We start from the raw sequence: 18,469 nt of genomic DNA on the forward strand, positions 1-18,469 counted from the left end.
ACGCTCAAGTCTGGGCGTCTTGCTGGCTTACCCCGTCATCGGCGCAACAGGACCGAGCGTCCTGACTCTTAAGATGGTCCTTTTGGGATGTAAAGCCGTTATTCTCAACAAAGCGCCGAGATAGACTGGCTGGCACCGTCAGCTTTCTGCGGAAAGTGCCCGGAAGACGATGCTGACAGCTCTGATCGACCGTTCGAGACTAAGCCTTGGCGTGGAGGGTTCATACTTGAGAGTGCATGTCGTTCTCTTTCCCCTCACCTTGGCTGCTCGTGGTGCCACAGTATCAGCCTCTCGCCGCCAGTCCCGCACCAGAAAAATCCTCGGTGTCAACGGTCTTGGCGTGGGCAATGAATCCTTGTGTATCACCGACGTCTCCAGAGACGCATGTGCGGAATGTGCTCTTGGGTCGAGCACGGTGGACTGCATGCTGCGTGCTGTCCGCCGATAATAGCAACTCGCTATACTTGCTACTTGCCCGATTCAGCGTTTGTCACCGGCTGCTGGGTTGTGAGGATTCGAATCGAATCGATAGTTTCCAGCCACAACCCCAAGCAACGTGGCCAGAAAACTGCTCATGTCGAGAGTCGCTTCGGCAGACAAGTTGCTGGCCTGCAGGGTCTTATTTGAGTCTTGTTCAATGCCAAGTGTGCAAATGTGCACTCTCTTACCGATGTGACAATGTGAGTGCCTGCACCATATCTCCCGCCCATCCGCTCCTCTACATCGCAACTGCTGTTCGATGAAGACTAAAAATAAAAGTATTGGCGAGACCAGAGGAGGTGAACCACCCGCCGCTAAGGTACCTAACAATGAGGTGTGTTCAACTCTATTTAAGAGGGCGGTTCGGCGACGCGGCTTATTGGTTCCCCTCGCAGGAACCCACATGGCGGATACCCACCCTCTCATGGGGCCTGGCCAACCAGCAGCGCTGGCACTTCCGGTTGAAGGAGTCGTCGTCACTTGTGCTACTGCAACCGCCGGGCATCAATCACAGCATTATTGATTTCGCTTCACGCTGGATGCCGAAGTCTGGAGTCTGGAGTCTGGAGTCTGGACTGACGAATTTTACAGTTCACCCTACAGAGGCGGTCAGTTTGCCTCAATTCCACTCTGGACGGGCTCCCTGCACTCAGAGTCCGGAGCCAGAAATAGATTCTCCATGGGTAGATTGTTCTGGCAGCATGGCACCACGGCAATGGCTGGCGAGATCTGCTCATGCCATGCAACACCAGTTGTCCCCACCGGATCAATTCGACCGAGAGCTGCTTACACCGACATCGCCAGGCGAGGATCCGACATTGGTTGCGCGAACGAAGCGAAGCGATGGTCTCATATCGCAGCTAGCCCCCTCGTCGCCTTTAAAAGTTGTTTGTCTCTTATGAAGGTAGTTTAGTGCTAGCGGTTTTGATAAGCCAAAGTTTGAGCTCTTCCCACGAGCACAGTTCAGCAGACAGATAAGCATATCTCCCAGCGTCCAATCCGAGCTAAGCGCCTCGTCGACAAGCTTGTGAGCGATATAATGGCTAGTATAGCGCAATATGGATGCAATAACGGCGACAATATGGCTGCAATGTGGAAGCAATATGGGAAGCAAAATGGGAAGCAATATGGGACTGCCCGCCTCCTTGCCCTGGGTCCGGACGGCATTAGAACTCCCCTGCCGGGTTAACCAGTCATTCACCGTCAACTTTTGCTTGTGGTTCGGATGCGGTGGTCTCTGCGGGCACGACTCGGTGATCGGGTGACGAGTGCCGTGCTGAAGCCACCATAACATGTGTTCCTGTGTCGGTTTTCCAGGTTTCACCCCCCCCCCCATCAACCCGGTTCCTGAGGGAACCAGACCCTTGGAGGGGCACTGCAATCCCCACCTCAACGTCTTTTGCATGACAGCGAACACGCGAGAGGATGAGGGGGAGGGAGAGAGGTGGGACCCAAAGAAAACTTCTAGAGCTTTTTCGACATTGTGCAAGATTGACGACGCTCCCAAGAGGCGGGAATATTGATTAAGCGTGTCAAAGGACCATGGAACAACCATACTGACAATCATCAACAATCGGGTGAGAGATGGTAAGGACAGAGATTGACCAGTGCGTGCTTCAAATTAGCGCTTGCTCGCTTTTCTACACGGGTGTCACAATGCGACACCTTTATCGACCGTTGAAGCCGATCGATCCTACCTCTGATCAAACGTAGACTTTGCTGGAACAACCCCTCTTCTTCCCATCTCTCTTCATTCCTCTGATATTCGTCAAACCAATCATGATAAGAACAAAACCGACAGGGGCCCTAGAATGGCTTTCCCTGATCAGCACGGCTGTTGAGCACAGCCGGGAAAGGAGGGGGAGGCCCAAGTCGTTGGCTTGGTAATGGCTGCGACGCTTTCCCACCCCACGACATCAAATGCTTCACATTTTCTCTTCCTCCCATGGCCAGGGAGGGGCCAACCATACGAACCGACACACACACACACACACTCACGCACGTACCCATGGTCCGGCTTAGCCGTCAGACGGTCAGAGAAATCAAGAAGACGCAAGCCCACGCACGGATCCTTGGGGACCTACCTTCTTCATCCCGTCTTGTTGTAATACTAGCGCGTTGTGAAAATTTTGGCAGGAGTCCCAAACGCCTCTTCCGCGGTTGTCAGTGTCAGCTGGTCTTTTCTGGGGCGCGAGCGACTGTCAAATCCCATCTTTGGGAGGAGAACCGTTTCCTCTCATCCTTACCCCCCTTCTTTCTTGGGCGGTTGTTGGTTCGGTCTCACGGTCTCTCAGAGTTGTCCAGAGTTGTCAAAGCCTTCCCTCCAGTAGTCCGAGGCGCCTCCCCACAGCTTGACACAATGACATCCATCGCCTTGAACGGTCAACCACCGGCCGGCCCCCTTTCGACTCGTCTCATGTCTACCCTGGGTGATGCACACGGAACACAGCCTCCCCGTGTCTGCTTTCCCCATTCCCCCTATCACGATATTGCGCGGGCTGAGCAATCGATCCTGGCAATTGGTTCTCCTCCTTCTCTCCATACCTAGTTGACACACGTCAAATGACGCAAGAGACCGGATAACGAGATGCCATCCGAAAAAGCCCAGCATCCATCCCACCGTGATCATCTCCTCTCCACTCATCATGGCCTCAAGGCATCGCAAACAGCCAACCCTGCTTACAGCTGCCCCCAATTCCCACTGGATATCCTTCAAGTGAGGGCCAACTTCTCCCGCGCCAGGAACGAGAGAACCCGTGCGCCGTCCATCGGACCCAGCAGGTCCAAGATTCGCGCCCTGCCCTGCTCCGTGTCGGCGAGGGCGGCAACCTCGCGTGGGGACCGGCCCAATTCGCTGAGGAGGTTGGCGCTGTGTTCCGGGAGGGGCCCATTGCCGCTGGCCATGTGCTGGAGGAGGGAGACGGGTGTGGCTTGGTCTCCCGAGGAGATGGTGCCGGGCTGTGTTGGGCCGAGGGAGGTTTGGAGGGTCGTGAGCGTGGACGGGAGGGCTGTGATTGAAGTAAGAGGGAGTAGGGGCAGATCGAGCTTGTCGAGGATCCTTGTGAGGTTTTAGTTAGTTGTATGTACGCACGTTTGTGAGGATGGTCGTGATGATGAAGTGTGTGTGTGTGTGTGTGTGTGATTGTCTAGTGGTTGTTGACTCTCCCACTTACTCAATTTGCAAGTCCATGAAAGCCTCCATCGGGTCCTTGGCTTGTCCGGCGACAGGATGGAGGAGGAACATGATGGCTACGTCGCGGCCTCCGTTGAGGTTGTAGAGTCGCTCTAGACGCTGCTCGGTAGCTTGCGTACCTACGTCTTTTGGCGAGAGGAGGACAAGCCGGTAGGTCCGGTCTTGGGAGACGGGGAGGGCAATGTCGTGCGTATTTAGTCTACTCTCTTGTTTATCGGGTTGTCAGTGAATGGAGACGAGGGAATATATTACTCAACATTGTACCTTGGAATCGCGATGTGCTACTTATTAGGAGAGGGATCGCCGGTGTCCAATCTGGACGCTGACGAAGGGAGGAGCAGAACATGACGCGGTTCGTAGGAGTTCTGAGTGATGGTGGTGGTGGTGCTTGTCCGAACCACGCTCAATCTGAGTCTTTGAAATGTTTTAATTGTCTTGTTTTTTTATGTTACTTGGTAAATTTCTACGTGAGGTGAGTCAAATGTTTAACCTGGCGATGGCAAGAGCTTCCTCTCCACTCCTGCCATGTTTCCTTGGCCCTTTCCGAGAGTGAGGTGGCCTACTAAATCCTCGCCAATTTGAATTACACGTACCCGTATAAGATAGGTACAGCACGGGGATACATGTCGCCCGCTAGATGGTATCATGATAAATCGTACAAAGCTCTCCCCTGTTTCCCACCCTTTTACTAAGATAGCGACGCGGATATACAAAAGCCTTAATGCCGCCGACGCAGTCTGCGTCTGTGTCTCTTACGTCTGCGTCGGCGCCGGCAGCAGCTGCAAGCTCGGCAACAAGGGCTTCTTAGTCTTGGGGTCCCTCAGCTCCTTGAGAGCGGCCTCCAGGGCCTGATACCTCTCAGTCCGCTCCGCCTCCTTCTGCGAGAGCTCCTCCTCCCGGCGGGTCAGCTCCTCGAGCCTGGCGTCGAGAGCCTTGATGTGCTCCGCGTTCTGGTCGGGTTTCTGCGACGACTTCCAGTACTCGTAGAGAATGATGGCGCTCGCGACGCCGAGGATGAAGGTGTCGCCGATAACGTCCGCGAAGAGGTCTACGGCCTTGGCCTCGGGAAGGGAGCGGAACTTTCGTCGCCAAACGCTCTTGAACCTGGGCCGCTCCTTTGTCGAGCTGGTACTGGTGGTGGTGGAGGAGGAGGAGGAGGAGGAGGATAACGACGACGAAGAGGCGGACGCGGAGGCAGATGTAGAGGTCAAGGGTATCGGTTTCGTGAGATCGGGGTTCTCGGCTGCGAGCTTGGCCTTCTGCGCCTTGGCCTCCTCCTTCTCTACCTGTTCTTTCGTCTTGACGGTCGCCGCCTCGGCTTTTTCTTTTGCGCGTTGCTCGGCGTCTGGATTGCGTAGGAGGGCCACTGACAGGCGCATGTTGAGCTGGTGGATATGTTGGCCGTAGCGGGCGGCGAAAGCGCGGAATTTGGGGTGGTCGTGGGCTTGGGCTTTTATTTGGTTCTGTTGGCGATGTCAATATTAGCTTCGTTTCCGGGAAGGATGGGACGTCTTGAGGGGAGTAAGGCAATGACTGAGAATTTCCAACTTACGGCGCCATACTTGGATATGTGCCGCACAAAGAGTGCGGCGAGCTTGAAGAGAGGTAATGGTACCATGGTGGGGTTAATTTTCGAGGGCCGAAGGAATGATGGAAGTGTTGGTTGGGAGAGAGCTCCGGGAGCTCGGTGCTACTATGCTTGGCCTCGTCTTGGCAGTCTGTTTTCCCTGTCAATTCGAAAGGGTATGGTCAATTGAAGGCCAAAAAAAGCTAGAGAGAGCTATTGCAAAGGTCGGCCATATTCAAAAGTCATTTGATGTAGCAAGTCGGGTTTACTAGAGCTCACTCCAGGCAGAAGACGTCGACGTTCAGGATTGGGGGGCTGTCAGAGGGGAGGAACAAGTCGGAGCACGCTGATTTGATATTCCGTTTCTTTCCATCTTCGGAGCCGACAGGGTCCACCAGATCCCGGCCAGCCGAGTGAGACTGGTCCTCGAGCTCCGAGTCCGAGCTGAGCTGTCTGTCGGCATGATCATCCCGCCAATTAGCTTTTGAAGATGAAATCGGTTCTTTAGTAATGCTAGATGAAGTCAAATAAATTGGCCTGAACTGATGAACACTTCGTATATGTCACCAGTTGTACGTGCAAGTAAAAACATGTCGACATCGCCAGGGCGTTGAAAAATGATCAATTGGTGCAGTGTGGTGGCCCGTCCAAGCTTGCTTAACTAAGGCAATCACTGTCAGAAAGAAGACGTCCGTTGTGGAGTAACATCGGCCAGTCTTAGTTGTTCCCCACATCGCTTTCAGTTCGTAGTTTCCCAGGCAACGGCACGCGAAGCGAAGGTCAACAGCGGCGGTGCACACCAACCGGGTCCTTCACTCCACCCCCATCACCAAAAGTTTACGTTCGTCTCAACGGCACAGCATCCCGACAACTGCTGATTTCCCGGTGTGTTCTCTGCGACGTACTCGTCTCGTCAGCAGTCGTGAGTTCGCATTCGCTATTGAATTGCCTGCGAGCTTCGTTTTTGCATTTTCTGCACATGATCTTCTTCCGAGTCTGGTATGTAAACAATCCTCGTCCGTGTTGTTCCTGCTTGCCTTGCCCGCTCGGTTCTGGTCTTTTGCGCTTGAAGATGGGGATGACAGCACATGGACTTTACTTCGTCCGTTCTTTCCAAATCCTCGACAGTGCAAACTCTCATCATGATCCATTCATCCACGGCATTTCCCCCAAGTGTGCTGACAATTGTCTGCAATAGGCCTTTCCTCTACACCACCCTGGACCGACCTTGAGATCGCAGTCCGGCGCCCGTCGTTTTTGAGAGCCATATCCCTCTCAAAACTGCATCGATTACTAGAGAGTCCGAGGCCACAGCCATGGCCCATAGACTAGTAGCGAAAGGGGGCCTCGATTTGGAGGCATTGTCGCCTAGGGACGCCAACGCTCAGCGTATGCCCAAGGCCATTGAAATGAAGACGTCGAAACCGGTCGTCCAGCTCAAGGCTGCAAAGGACAAGGAGCCACCACCACAGCCGCCCGCGAGTATCGAGGAGCCTCCGGCCAATGACCGTCCCAATGGAGCTGTCTACCAGGTCGGGAGAATGCTCGGCAAGGGTGGCTTCGCCGTGTGCTACCAGGGGTACCTCATGCCGGAGCGCAAGAAGTACGCGCTGAAGATCGTGCGGAGTCTGATGCCATCCAAGATGCAGCAGAAGGTCAGCGAGCCTCTTACAGTTCCACACAATTTGCCAGGCTCAAGTCTAATGCGCCGTGTAGTTCCAAACCGAACTCCAGATTCATTCGAAAATGAACCAGAAGAACATTGTCCAGTTTTTCAGGGCCTTCTCGTTCCATGATTGCATGTATCTCGTTCTCGAGCTCTGCACCAACGGCTCTCTCATGGACATGGTCAAGAAGCGCAAGGGGTTGACAGAGCCCGAGGTTCGATTCTACTCTGTGCAAGTGGCCGGAGCTATCAAGTATATGCATGGAAAGGGCATCATCCATCGTGATCTGAAGATGGGGAATATCTTCCTCGACCACAGAATGAACGCCAAGGTTGGCGACTTTGGACTGGCTGCTTTGCTTGTTACCGGCCGCGATATGCAGACCATAAGAAGGACCACTCTGTGCGGCACGCCCAACTACATCGCTCCGGAGATTCTTCAGAAGGGAAAGAAGGGGCATGACCACCAGGTTGACATCTGGAGTTTGGGTATCATCATGTTAGTTTCTTTCACCTTGGAGATGCCTCCGGAACAGTTACTAACCGAATCAGGTTTGCCATGTTGACATCCAAGCCGCCCTTCCAATCGACAAGCACCGAGGAAATCTACCGCCGAGCGAGAGAGCGAGACTACGAATGGCCGAATCCGGAGACGTCACAAAAGTACATTAGCGGGGAGGCCAAGGACTGTGTAGCCACGATGCTCGAGGACGCGGATATGAGACCCGATCCAGACATCATCGTGCAACATCCCTTCTTCACTTGTGGCTATTTCCCTGTCGAGGCCGATATCTCGACAAGACTCCTTACTTTGCCTCCTGACGGCTCCGAATTCTACACCAACCGCATGAGTGCTCAACTGCAGGCAGTCACCAAGAGAAATATGGAGGACATGTGCAGGGATTGCGGGGTTGGCCCTTGGACGCCGGTGCAGGTTGTTCACACTCAAACATGGAAGGAAATGGCTGCGGAGGAGAAGTCTGGGTTGACTCCCATGATTCCTCTGGGAGAGGACGTTGTCTACAGACCGTTTGACGACTGGCTTCGTGAGAAACGACACGCTCGCGCCCTTGCTGCCTCGACGTCTTCGCGTCCTGATGCAGCCTCAGAGCCTCGATTGTCTGTTTCGCAAACGGCGCCGACAGGTCTGTTGCGTCAACCTCCTCAGAGTTTTGCAGCTCAACAAAGAGCACAGAATCGACCTCCGGCGATGGCTGGCTCTACAAGTTCTGCCAGACCACGGCCTCCTCCGGAAGCCCCTGTCCAGCCTCTTCAGCCTGCAGAAGCACCTCGCCCGAGATCAGTCAGACAGCATAGCGCGCCAGAATCTCGAACGAACCAGCTTGCTGAGGCTCCGTTGAGGAAGTCTAGTGCACGCCGGACACCACTCCCGACAACGCAGTCAGCAGGCTCTCTGCCTACCCAAGCCACGTCATCCCAGGCCATGTCTTCTCAGTCCTCAAACCAAGCCACAGTCACTATGACGGGCCTCTTGGAGAATCTCAAGATCTCCTCTGACCAAACCGAGAGCGCGTCGCTGTTCAGTCCAGCGGAGTCTGCGGAACCGGTAGCAGGTTCAAAGCCGGATGTGATCCTTGAGCGACTTCGCAGGCTGCAGACCGAGTTGGAGCGCGCTCTCAACGCTCGAACTATGGCCATCATCTCGTCCAAGGACACCATCCCGCCTCATCCCAATGTAGTTGTGAAGTGGGTCGATTACACGAACAAGTTTGGCCTTGGCTATATTTTGAACGATGGTGGTGTCGGCTGTATTTTGAGGGACATTCCGACGACCGAGGCTAGCAAGACCCTAACACTGCCCTCGGCTTGCATGCTTGTGCGTGATGCTGAGCGACACATTGAACGACGTCACGACGAGTCATATCCCGAGAGACACCAGCCGCTGCCGCCCAAGCAAGACATCCATTTCTACGAGAACAACGGCGAGTCAGGTCTCACTCGAGTCTCTGTCTCCTCAAAACAGTTCCGCGTGCCGGTTTATGAGGACGGAACGCCCGGAAAGCTGAACCCTGGCAAGGATGTCTATGAACACAGGAAGCGAGAGCGTGTGATTCTCTGGAAGAAGTTTGCCAATTATATGATTGCCTACGGCAGAGACGAGCCAGTCCCTGCTGAGGAGAGTGTGACTCGGCCGATGGAGTTCTCTGTCAACAATTCCCAGCCTTCTGACCTGGTCACGTTCTACCAACGCTTCGGTGATGTTGGCTGCTGGGTCTTTGGTGATGGACACCTTCAGGTAAGCTCAGGTCACACGAAAATAACATGGCATAGCTAACAAGGTCACAGTTCAACTTCCCCGATCACACCAAGATCGTTCTGAACGCCGCAGGAACATGGTGTCACTTCTGGCACCTTCCCATGGACGCGGCGCAGAACCTCGCAACTACTGGCAGTTTGGGCGCTGCTGCTCTTGACGAGAGGGCCATGTTCTCCTACCCCCTGCAGACGCTGTTGAACTTCCAGACCAAGCCCTCGGCGGCCCGTTCTAGTCGCACGACCACGACATCGCGCCGGCGCCCGGAGATTCCAACAGAACTGCAGGGAATACCCGCCGCCAATGACTTCCGTCGCAAGATCGAGTTCATCAAGAACGCAATCAAGGAATGGGTCACAAATGGCGGTTTGGGTAACAGTGCTATGGACCGTGACCACAGACTGCGCTGGGGAGGCCACCGTGAGACCGTCATGGGCAACAGCTTTATCAAGGGTGTCTGGGTAACCGTTGGCGCTCGCTGGGGTGACACTAGGCTGTCGGCCTACATTGATCCCGCCAACCCCATGGAAATGGGCGAGGAGATCGACGAATCCAAGAGACGGCGTCACTGAAGGACTGCATTTGATCGACTTTAGGACGATTCAGGAGCGAGAACCGACTCTGCATTGTTACGCATGTTATTGTTATTATGTTTCCGCCAGCCCGGCCAACCGGCTGGCGCTCACGAGATCACGCCATGGTCGCCACGAAGTGGAGATGGTATTGTTGGGCATACTTGGAGTTTAAAGGTCTTCGCAGACATAGCAATGGCGTCTTGGGAGCATAATAAAGTGTTACGAGTATATACCAGAACTTGCTACATGCTATCTTCCCTAATGAGATGATTTTCAACAGGTGCTGTTTGCGTCCCCCTTCCAGATAGGCTATGTCCTAGATAGCCTTGGGTCATTAATTGTCATTGCCTCTTGTTCTTGATACGATGACCTTTATTGCTGACATCATGCCTTGCACGTAGGTGAGATAATGCCGACTACGTTCCAATCCCAGTGGAAGCAAGGAACAATGCGGCGGTTGCATGCTTCTCTATATCAGACATATGGTAAACGCGACTAGTCTCTCCTCGTCAACTAATGCAAAGACTGGCTGGGCAGCTAGTTATGAAAAACTCGCCGTTCTCCTATAGCACCGCACAGGACTCGCAACGTACTGAATGAAATGCGCTGACAAAAAGAATATTCAAACACAAGAAAAGTGCAAAAGTTCAGTCCCGAAGGACCTATGAAAATCTCTGGAGACTCTTACCAGCCTCAGGTGTAACGATGCAGAGATTTTACAAGTGAGACTCGAACTCACGACCCGTGGGTGCGGGAACTTCCGGCAAGATATCTATCCAGACGCCGGACATGTCCCGCTACACCACGGGCCTTGGTGACAGAATGATCACTTTCTGTTCAATATAGAGGTATTCGAGGCGGTGGTCACGTGTGCTGGCGGTGTGCGGCGTTGTGCGGACGTGGATGATTGGGGGAAAAGAAGTCGCGGTGGCTTGCGGTGTTGGTGCCCGAATGGGCAGGAGCGTGGTTGAGGTGAGGTTTTGGTGATGGTTCTTGGTAAGTGGGTCATGAATACGGCATGTGTATACTGCTAGGGTAGTGTCTTATCCTGATGAGCGGAGGACCCTTTCGTATCTTTGCGCTTGTCGATGACTGCAAGTTTAAGCCGGTTGTTGTTTAAGCCGGTTATTCAGTGTAGTTACCGTGACCCCTCGTCTCGATCACAGCTGATGACCACAGTGAGATACTGCAAGGCCCGAGATGATCTGCAATTCATCCCGAAAACCGGGCTCCCAATACGTAGAAGACATCTCGATTCGACTCTCCATCGTCTGTAAGTCTCCGTAGAAGTGCGGCATGAATCCATCATTTCATGATTTCTCGCCTTCGATGTACCCTTCACACCCACTCCTGACCCAACTTCTATCACTTTCATACCACATCTCTAATGCCGTGTTTGTTCCAATCGATTACATTACAGTCGAATACTTCACTGGCCAAGACATACAGCAGCAAATTCGTCCAAATCTGATATGCTGTCAATGCGATAGATACGTGCTTCTATTCGGGAGGTGCATAATTCATCAATGGCCGCTTCCGAGGCGATAGCCTTTTGAACCCGCTCGATAGCGTGAACTATACCAGCTGAACTTAAGGTCTATACAAAAGGACACTTGGTTTCTGATTCTATGTTTCTCGATATTCAGCACAATGTGTAATTGAGCTCGACTTCTTCCAACCATTGTCTACTGCGTACTTTAGCAAAGAGGCCCAACACTTAGGACGGGGAGACGAGATATAAGAAGACCTTGCAGCATTACGTTCGTCCTTCATCAATCATCATCTGACTCAAGCCTTGGTAAGCTGAAAGTAGTTCTTGAAATGCTCTACTTAAACTTCGGTCCTACCAAATGCATTGGCGTTCTGCCCCTCACAGAACTTGGACAACTCAAGACGATGCATAACAGACCTTCTCTGTTTGCTGTTGTGCTCATCATTTGTAGTTGCCGTGTTTGTGGCTTCTGCCGATGCTGGTGGCATCTCCTCTATGTCTCTGAGTGCGCTTCCCACAATCGAATATAAGCTGCTCTTCCCCGCGTAAGCGATGCATTTCCAGCGCCATATCCATGAAGGGAGTTGGTTCTGCACAGCTGTACAAGCCGTCCAAAAGCATAGCAGGAAGGCAGGGGGCTTGAAAAACCAAAGCGACCTTGCTTTGCAAGTCCACCATTCAGGTCCCGCACATCTTGCGCGTCAAAACCCCTCTTCTCCCCCATCTTTCACTATCACCACCAAAACATAAGCCTCGAGTGGCTTCGGAAGAGGCAAAAGACAATGAGCCACACCCGATTTGAACGGATAACCTTTCGATCTGGAGTCGAACGCGCTACCGTTGCGCCAGCAGCCCTCGCATCGCCCGCATCTTAAGATGCAGGGATGGTTGTTGGAGCGTCTTGACAAATTGCCTATGGAGTCTTGGAGAGGTGGCTGTTTGCGCTCGAATCTGCACAGTTGCGGAGACAGAAACCCTCTTTGGGCAAGGTAAGATTGCGGCTGTGGAGTCTTGGTTGGGATGCACCGGTTTGATGGTGGGGGATGTAGAGTGGATTCTGGAGTCGGCTTCAGTCTCGACAACGCGAGACTCGGCGGAAAATGTCGCAGTCGCCGTTATCTATCGAAGGGCATCTTTTGAGATGCGGCTACTCGAGTTTTGGTTGCGGACTGATGGTACTTGCTATGTTGAAGTTGTGTGTTTTGGCGATAACGAGATTTCGGAGATTCTGGGACGGCCCAGCCTTCGCTGGACTCTCAAAGGAAACAACAAAATTCAACAAGCTGGATAATATAAAGTCAGGTGACTCGTCAGACGGATGATGAAGTCGCGAATCGGACACACTGTATCGACATTAAGGCGATGCAACAGTCTAACGTCGAATTGCTGCTTCACATGAGAATACAACTGAGCGGGTCTTCCTAGACTTTCACAACTAATTCTATGCAGGTATTATTGAGAAATGAGACTTGTGTTATTGATCTCTATCAGACAACCGGGTCACTGGAGCATACAAAGGGTAGAACCTCATAATCTGGAATCAGCCCAGGACAACAGTAAAAATCCCTTAATCCCTGGACAACGCCAGCTTCGTTTTCTCCGAGAAGCTGATCAGGATCGCCTCATACGCATCCAGGAATGCCTCAGGATCCTTCTCCCCATACATGTAGTTCTACAGCTTGACAGTGACAAGCGGCTCTTTTGCCGGCTCTTTTGCCGGGTCGTCCGACATCTCCAGGACAACATCGTGCGGTGTGTGTGCGGTGTGCGGTGTGCGCTCCCGAGAAGCCCGGATTTTCGTAAAGAACCACCGCCGAGCCGTCGGGTCTACTCGGCATCTTGTCTGTAGTCGAAGATGGCCTGGAATAGGGGCGCATGCGGCAGCTCCGCCGATGAGAACACGAGGCCCAGGCGGTCGAGAGTGACTCCTTAGGGGACATTAGAATGCTGCATCGCCTTGCGCAAGCGCTTCTTGACGGCCTCGAGCTCATTGACAAAGGTCTGCGCCGGCGCAGGGGGCGCGAGACGGACCGGGAGCAGGTTGACCAAGAAACCCATATTATAGACGTCCTGGACGTTTACGCAGTTGGTGTCTGCGATGACTATAGCCACGTCCTCCGTATTTAAGAGTTGCGCAAGGAGCAGGTGGAGGCCGTCAGGTAGAAGTGCATAGGCGTCACGCCCTTGAGCTTCTTGCACGGCTTGTGGATACGGATGGCCAGAATCGCGCTCAGGCGCAGTGTCCCGACGTGGTTGCTCGCCCATCGCTGCCTTTAGGCGCTGGGAAGCAATTGGATTGGGAGGACCTCCGGGACGGTCTTGTTTATAGAAGTCTAGTACGTGATGTCGGTGTCTATCTGTCTGACCACCGTGGACCTCGGATCTCTGCCGCGAGGCAAAGCTGGAGTATTGCTGCGGCGCCAAAAGTTGCGCCCCGATGTACAGCGGAAAGTTTTGAGTTATCGAGCTGCCGAGCTGTCGCCTACTAGGCGGTGGTAGCCGGTTACAAACAGATCCTCGTCCCAGGCTCAGTATACGTTGATAATCTTGAGGCCTTCATCCACGGCGAGATCGTACTCTTTCTTCTCCAGTTGCTTATACGCCTCTTCTGCCGCTGCCCGATCGCTCACCTCAACATAGAGTATACGGGTTACTGGAGTTGCTAAGATGACTTGCTCTCCCTCAGGCAAGAATACCGTGCGGATGATCTCATGCCGGCGGAGGGCCTTATTCAGAGCCTTCTCATGGCGGTCCAGATCCAATGAACCCTTCATGAACAAGCCAAGGGTGTTGCAAAAGATGGTCGGCTTATTGAATATTACTGAAGGAGCCTTTACAAGTGTTCCTTAGTGAGGGACAAAGGAATCCGGCGCAGAGTGGTTGCCTCGTCATCCAAGACAACGTTATCACCCCTCTAGTCTGAGATTGATGTGGTACTCGATGTGTTAATAGGCGAATGGCTACCGCTCGGGCTGTTGTCTTCACTTTTGGCGATGTCGTTGGCGGATTCGATCAGGGGAATGGCGGCTCTTGAGAGTCGTCGTGCAGCTTCTTCGGCAAGTTTAGCGATAGAGGCACCGCTCACGACTCTGGGGAGCGGGATGCTAATCAAGAGTGTCCTGGAAACCCTTAGTATTGCAGGTCAGCTAAAACATCCAGGTTAGACTATTGAAGCGTTGAAGTACTGACCATGATATGATAGTGATCGCACTGAGCGGGTCTACGCCCTGCTTAATTAACGGTCTTATAGCATTGACCTTCTCATTGGTAGGAACATGCAGGATGCTATGCATCTTGCGACAAGCTGTTTTTTGTTTGGTTTAGCGCCTATTTTGTTCTAATGACTTGTGTTTTTGAGAAAACTTTTACCGAAAATGATATTACGAACCTTTTCTAGTGTCCTAGCCTTTTAACAGCTGGTCTTTTATTGAGCTCTTAGCCCCCGATGCACCATCCGTTCTTGTGCGGTTCTTGCATCTTGCTCAAGAGGAAAGACGATAGGTTCGGCATAGCTCTGGAAGAAGTGACGGCTGTTGAACTTGTGGCAAACGAACGGCTGAAGGTTGGCCATACGAGGGCCCAAGCTTGTGACAGAGCTCTTCTTGTCCGAGAAATCGTAATAGGCCGAAAGCGAGCTTTCTGATGCCTGCGTCGGTTTCAAGGAGTGCAGCCGGATCCATGGCAGCGAAGATGAGAGCGAAGATCTCCTTGTCGCTAGATTAACCTGCATGTTTCTGCTCTTTCCTGCCTCGACAATGGGGTCGACGCAGAACCTGGGCGGCTCCATGAGAAGGACTGACGCGCCGGAAGCAACTCCAGTGAAATTCCCGTGAGGGACGAGCCTCGCGGCAGTTGATAGCAGCACAAAGGCACGCTGGGCGACGCCATCGAATGTTGGAAGAACGAAGGCAATGATCGGGAAAAACCGGCCATTGGTGTAAATTTCTGAGTCTGAGCCTCTCTCCCTTAGCTAAGAGCGGCAAGGAAACACATCTTGATTATCTGCATAGGCTGCCAGATGGACATGTAATGCCTTAGGCCAGGGTCGTAACGAGAACGAGCTTATGAAACGGGGGAGTAGAGCTTGGCTCCGGGCGGCCGGGTTTTATGGGGATAAGGGGTCATTAAGACCCGGCCGGGATGATCGGCAACACGCCGGCAGACCACTTGCCACTAACCTGACTGGGACTAGAACATCTCAATAATACTTTGCGCCTGTAAAGTTTATTTCAACCCACTTCTTGACTTTAAAGTACGACTCTATCGACACTCCCAGTTGCCCGAATGATACGCAGACCTTTGCCCTAGCAGTTATCCTGCCCCATATCTCTAAAGGCTCGCCTGAGCAAGTATAGCTGAATTTATTAATGAGAAGCTTTGTCATAACTAGAGCTCACATTGAAGTGGAACTAGCTTCTAAACCTGGGCATGAGGCCGGCCTCAGGCGGCTACTTAACATCGACATAGTTACGTAACATCTCTGAGCACATTTTGGCCTGTATAAGCCATGTAGAGTAGTGAAGTATGCAGTATCTCGCCAGTTAACCGCGTAATATGGGCTTGGGAATGATGGAGATTTGGCTTGCACTGTTTCTATGCGTACTACTTTATGAACTCAAGACGGCTACGGCACCTTCAAGATGCCGGAGCCTAGGCCCGTGACTGCGTACATATTGCGGAGGAAAATAATTCGATGTCGAACTGAGCGGATTTGAGTAAAATTTTCCCGGCCGTTATCGTTACTCATCACAAGACTATGTGTGCTATTAAGTGTCTCTAAGTTGAATAGTCCAAGCTTCCTCCGTTCTGCAAGAAAACACACCTGTTTTTGATACTAACGAACCAAGATGACATCCACTCTTCCGCCTGCGACCGGCGCTCTCACCTCTGGACTCGAGAGTACCCGCGGACGTATCGTGGCTTCCTAACAAGTTGGACGGCAAATGGGAGGTGTTCCAGATCGCAAATACTACTGCATGTCGACTCTACAAGAGTTCATATGGATAATTGTTGACTTTTCTTGGTCTGAAACGAGATTTTGGAGTTTAAACAATTACAGTATTTGTGAAGGTCCTTTTCTTTCAGCACTCTAGTAGTAGCCCATCAGTCGCCCAAGAAATACACCATGTAAAAGAGAGGAAAGAGTTGAATAGGAGAAACACCAGTTTTATCATCTTCGCATCTCTTTTACCAACTATGCCATTCCAGCAACGGGCTCAAGTAGTTTTGTCTCAGCCAGGTGATATCTTCATTTGCCCGTGCCCTGACGTAGTCGAGACTCGCCATCTTCCAAGATTCTATACATCTTCTTCTGTGCAATCCCAGACCCATGGGTTGATGGGAATAAGCCACAACATGTAGATTACGGCACTCGAAGCTACTCTGGAAACGAAAGATTTATCCACAATGGCAGTGCTGACCTATATTTCCTAGGCCGATAAGAATCACGAGAGAAGGCCGTTATTCCCAAACTTTGCCTTGAGTATGGCCGCTTCAGCAAACCACATGCGAATATCGTTGGAACGATCGCCATAATGGCGCAATTCCTAATCCAGCACTGCAAGGCCAGGGGCCACCCCTCTTTCCTGGGCATATGTACCACGATATTCATAGCCGGAAATCCCAGGGCTTCAGCGTGTGAATAGGTACAGGTGTGCGCATCGCTGCCAACACCTTTGACGATCCCTCGCTGTTCTACAAGACCACCAGGTACGTAGAACTTTCCCAGCTCGTTGTGCGGAGAGCTCCATACGTCAGGGCCAAATGGCGTTGCTCGCGAAAGGCAGGTGGCCCAGCCATCGACCAAAGGGCGCCCAAATTGTTGGCGCGTCCAGAAAATCTGCACAGATGAAAACCCCGACGACTGGTTTACTGAATCGGAACATAAACAGAAGGAATAGCTGGTCTTTTCATGGTAGAGAGGACCATCTTACTGGTGCGTGACCAGCTGACATGATGGGACGTTAGAGTCTGGTCTTGGCGATATGAGCGACGGTAGAGTAGTCGGAAGCCTAACCGGAAGAATGTTGCTTGGAGTAGGGCGAAATCGGCAGGCCACATGTCATGAGACTTGAGAGAAACATCAACATCAGCGCTTTTTCAATTCGAACCTTCCACTCTTTCCGGTCGCCAGCCAAGCCAAATCATATGTATCATTCATGACATAATTGCAACCTTGTGCCCAATAAACTTCATTAAACACTGTGCTGATACTCGCCAGGATGGCTGTTCGGTAAGACTGGCCACGGAAACTGGTGTATAAACAAAGTTTATGAGATACCCGCTCGCATGGGCGTGAGAAATACGTGTGCGAGAAAGAAGAAGCAATCAGGGTGAGAAGAAACCCCCTACAAGAACATCCATCCCACACACTCGACTCAGAATGCCGGAGGCGCCGGGGTCTTCCGCAGCAAAATATCCCGTTGACCAGGGCCAAAAAGCACATCGTTCATCCAGACCAGACAGGCCGTGGCTTACGTCAATGACTCGGCAAAACTGGGTCATGCTGGCATCTTCTATTGCATAACAATTCCACGTTAAGCTCCTATAAGTATCTCCAACCCCAGACTAGGAGAAGTGAGGAGTACTAGGCCTCGAGTCTTAGTGAGTCTTGTTTGGGGGGGAGTTCCGTACGAACAGCAGGTCTAGGGGAGTTAAGAGCTCCAAAAGCAGGCTCGCCCATAGTGATACCAGACATATTCTGTACGTATAGGATGAAGTGAGTCGCGTTGCCTATTCATCTATATCGCCTTTGAGTGGGCTGGAATCCGGCGTTGACCATACGCTTTCAAACTACCAAGGAGAACACAGTCAATGTCAAGAGCAAAAATAGAGACTAACAAGCTGATGTTTCTTCCTTGGGGTTTGTGTCTTCGCTGGAAACATCAACTGCCACCATCGTATCTCTGACACTGACAGAACCTGACCTAGATACTCCATGTCGTGGAGGAACGATCTCAAAAGGTCTTGGTATTCAATGAAAGGATGAAACTGCCCTTGGAAATCTATCTTCTATTGCCATGTTTATGGAAAAGAGTAGAACATGCCATTTCAAACGTAAAAGATCTATTCCTTGGAGAGACACGGCACTGGCTTGAGCAACGAGGTAGAACCGACGCTCACCAAAAACACCCACCAGAGGTTATTGAGACATCCCGGAAGCCATGGTCAAATACGAGCATCTATACCAACGCATCAAGGCCTTGAAAAAGATTGTTTCAC

At 52.1% G+C, this 18,469-nt stretch overlaps 3 protein-coding genes across 3 annotated transcripts; 1 reads left to right on the forward strand and 2 right to left on the reverse strand.

Annotated features, from left to right (window-relative positions):
- Window positions 1–3,192: 3,192 nt before the first annotated feature.
- On the reverse strand, window positions 3,193–5,291 carry CORC01_06846 (OPA3 family protein; the record flags this gene model as incomplete). The annotated part of the gene is made up of 4 exons (XM_022618485.1): window positions 3,193–3,538; window positions 3,654–3,872; window positions 4,430–5,136; window positions 5,226–5,291. The coding sequence occupies 4 exons, from the start codon at window positions 5,289–5,291 to the stop codon at window positions 3,193–3,195; spliced, it is 1,338 nt and encodes a 445-aa protein (XP_022474964.1).
- Window positions 5,292–6,556: 1,265 nt separating this feature from the next.
- Window positions 6,557–9,753, forward strand: CORC01_06847 (uncharacterized protein; the record flags this gene model as incomplete). Its single annotated transcript, XM_022618486.1, has 4 exons — window positions 6,557–6,895; window positions 6,957–7,405; window positions 7,459–9,163; window positions 9,214–9,753. The coding sequence occupies 4 exons, from the start codon at window positions 6,557–6,559 to the stop codon at window positions 9,751–9,753; spliced, it is 3,033 nt and encodes a 1,010-aa protein (XP_022474965.1).
- Window positions 9,754–12,920: 3,167 nt separating this feature from the next.
- On the reverse strand, window positions 12,921–15,035 carry CORC01_06848 (uncharacterized protein; the record flags this gene model as incomplete). Its single annotated transcript, XM_022618487.1, has 6 exons — window positions 12,921–13,091; window positions 13,187–13,723; window positions 13,786–14,069; window positions 14,186–14,376; window positions 14,438–14,552; window positions 14,822–15,035. The coding sequence occupies 6 exons, from the start codon at window positions 15,033–15,035 to the stop codon at window positions 12,921–12,923; spliced, it is 1,512 nt and encodes a 503-aa protein (XP_022474966.1).
- Window positions 15,036–18,469: the final 3,434 nt, after the last annotated feature.

This window comes from Colletotrichum orchidophilum (genome assembly GCF_001831195.1).
Source record: "Colletotrichum orchidophilum strain IMI 309357 chromosome Unknown Scaffold_53.1, whole genome shotgun sequence".
In the NCBI taxonomy this organism is placed as follows: Eukaryota; Fungi; Ascomycota; class Sordariomycetes; order Glomerellales; family Glomerellaceae; genus Colletotrichum; species Colletotrichum orchidophilum.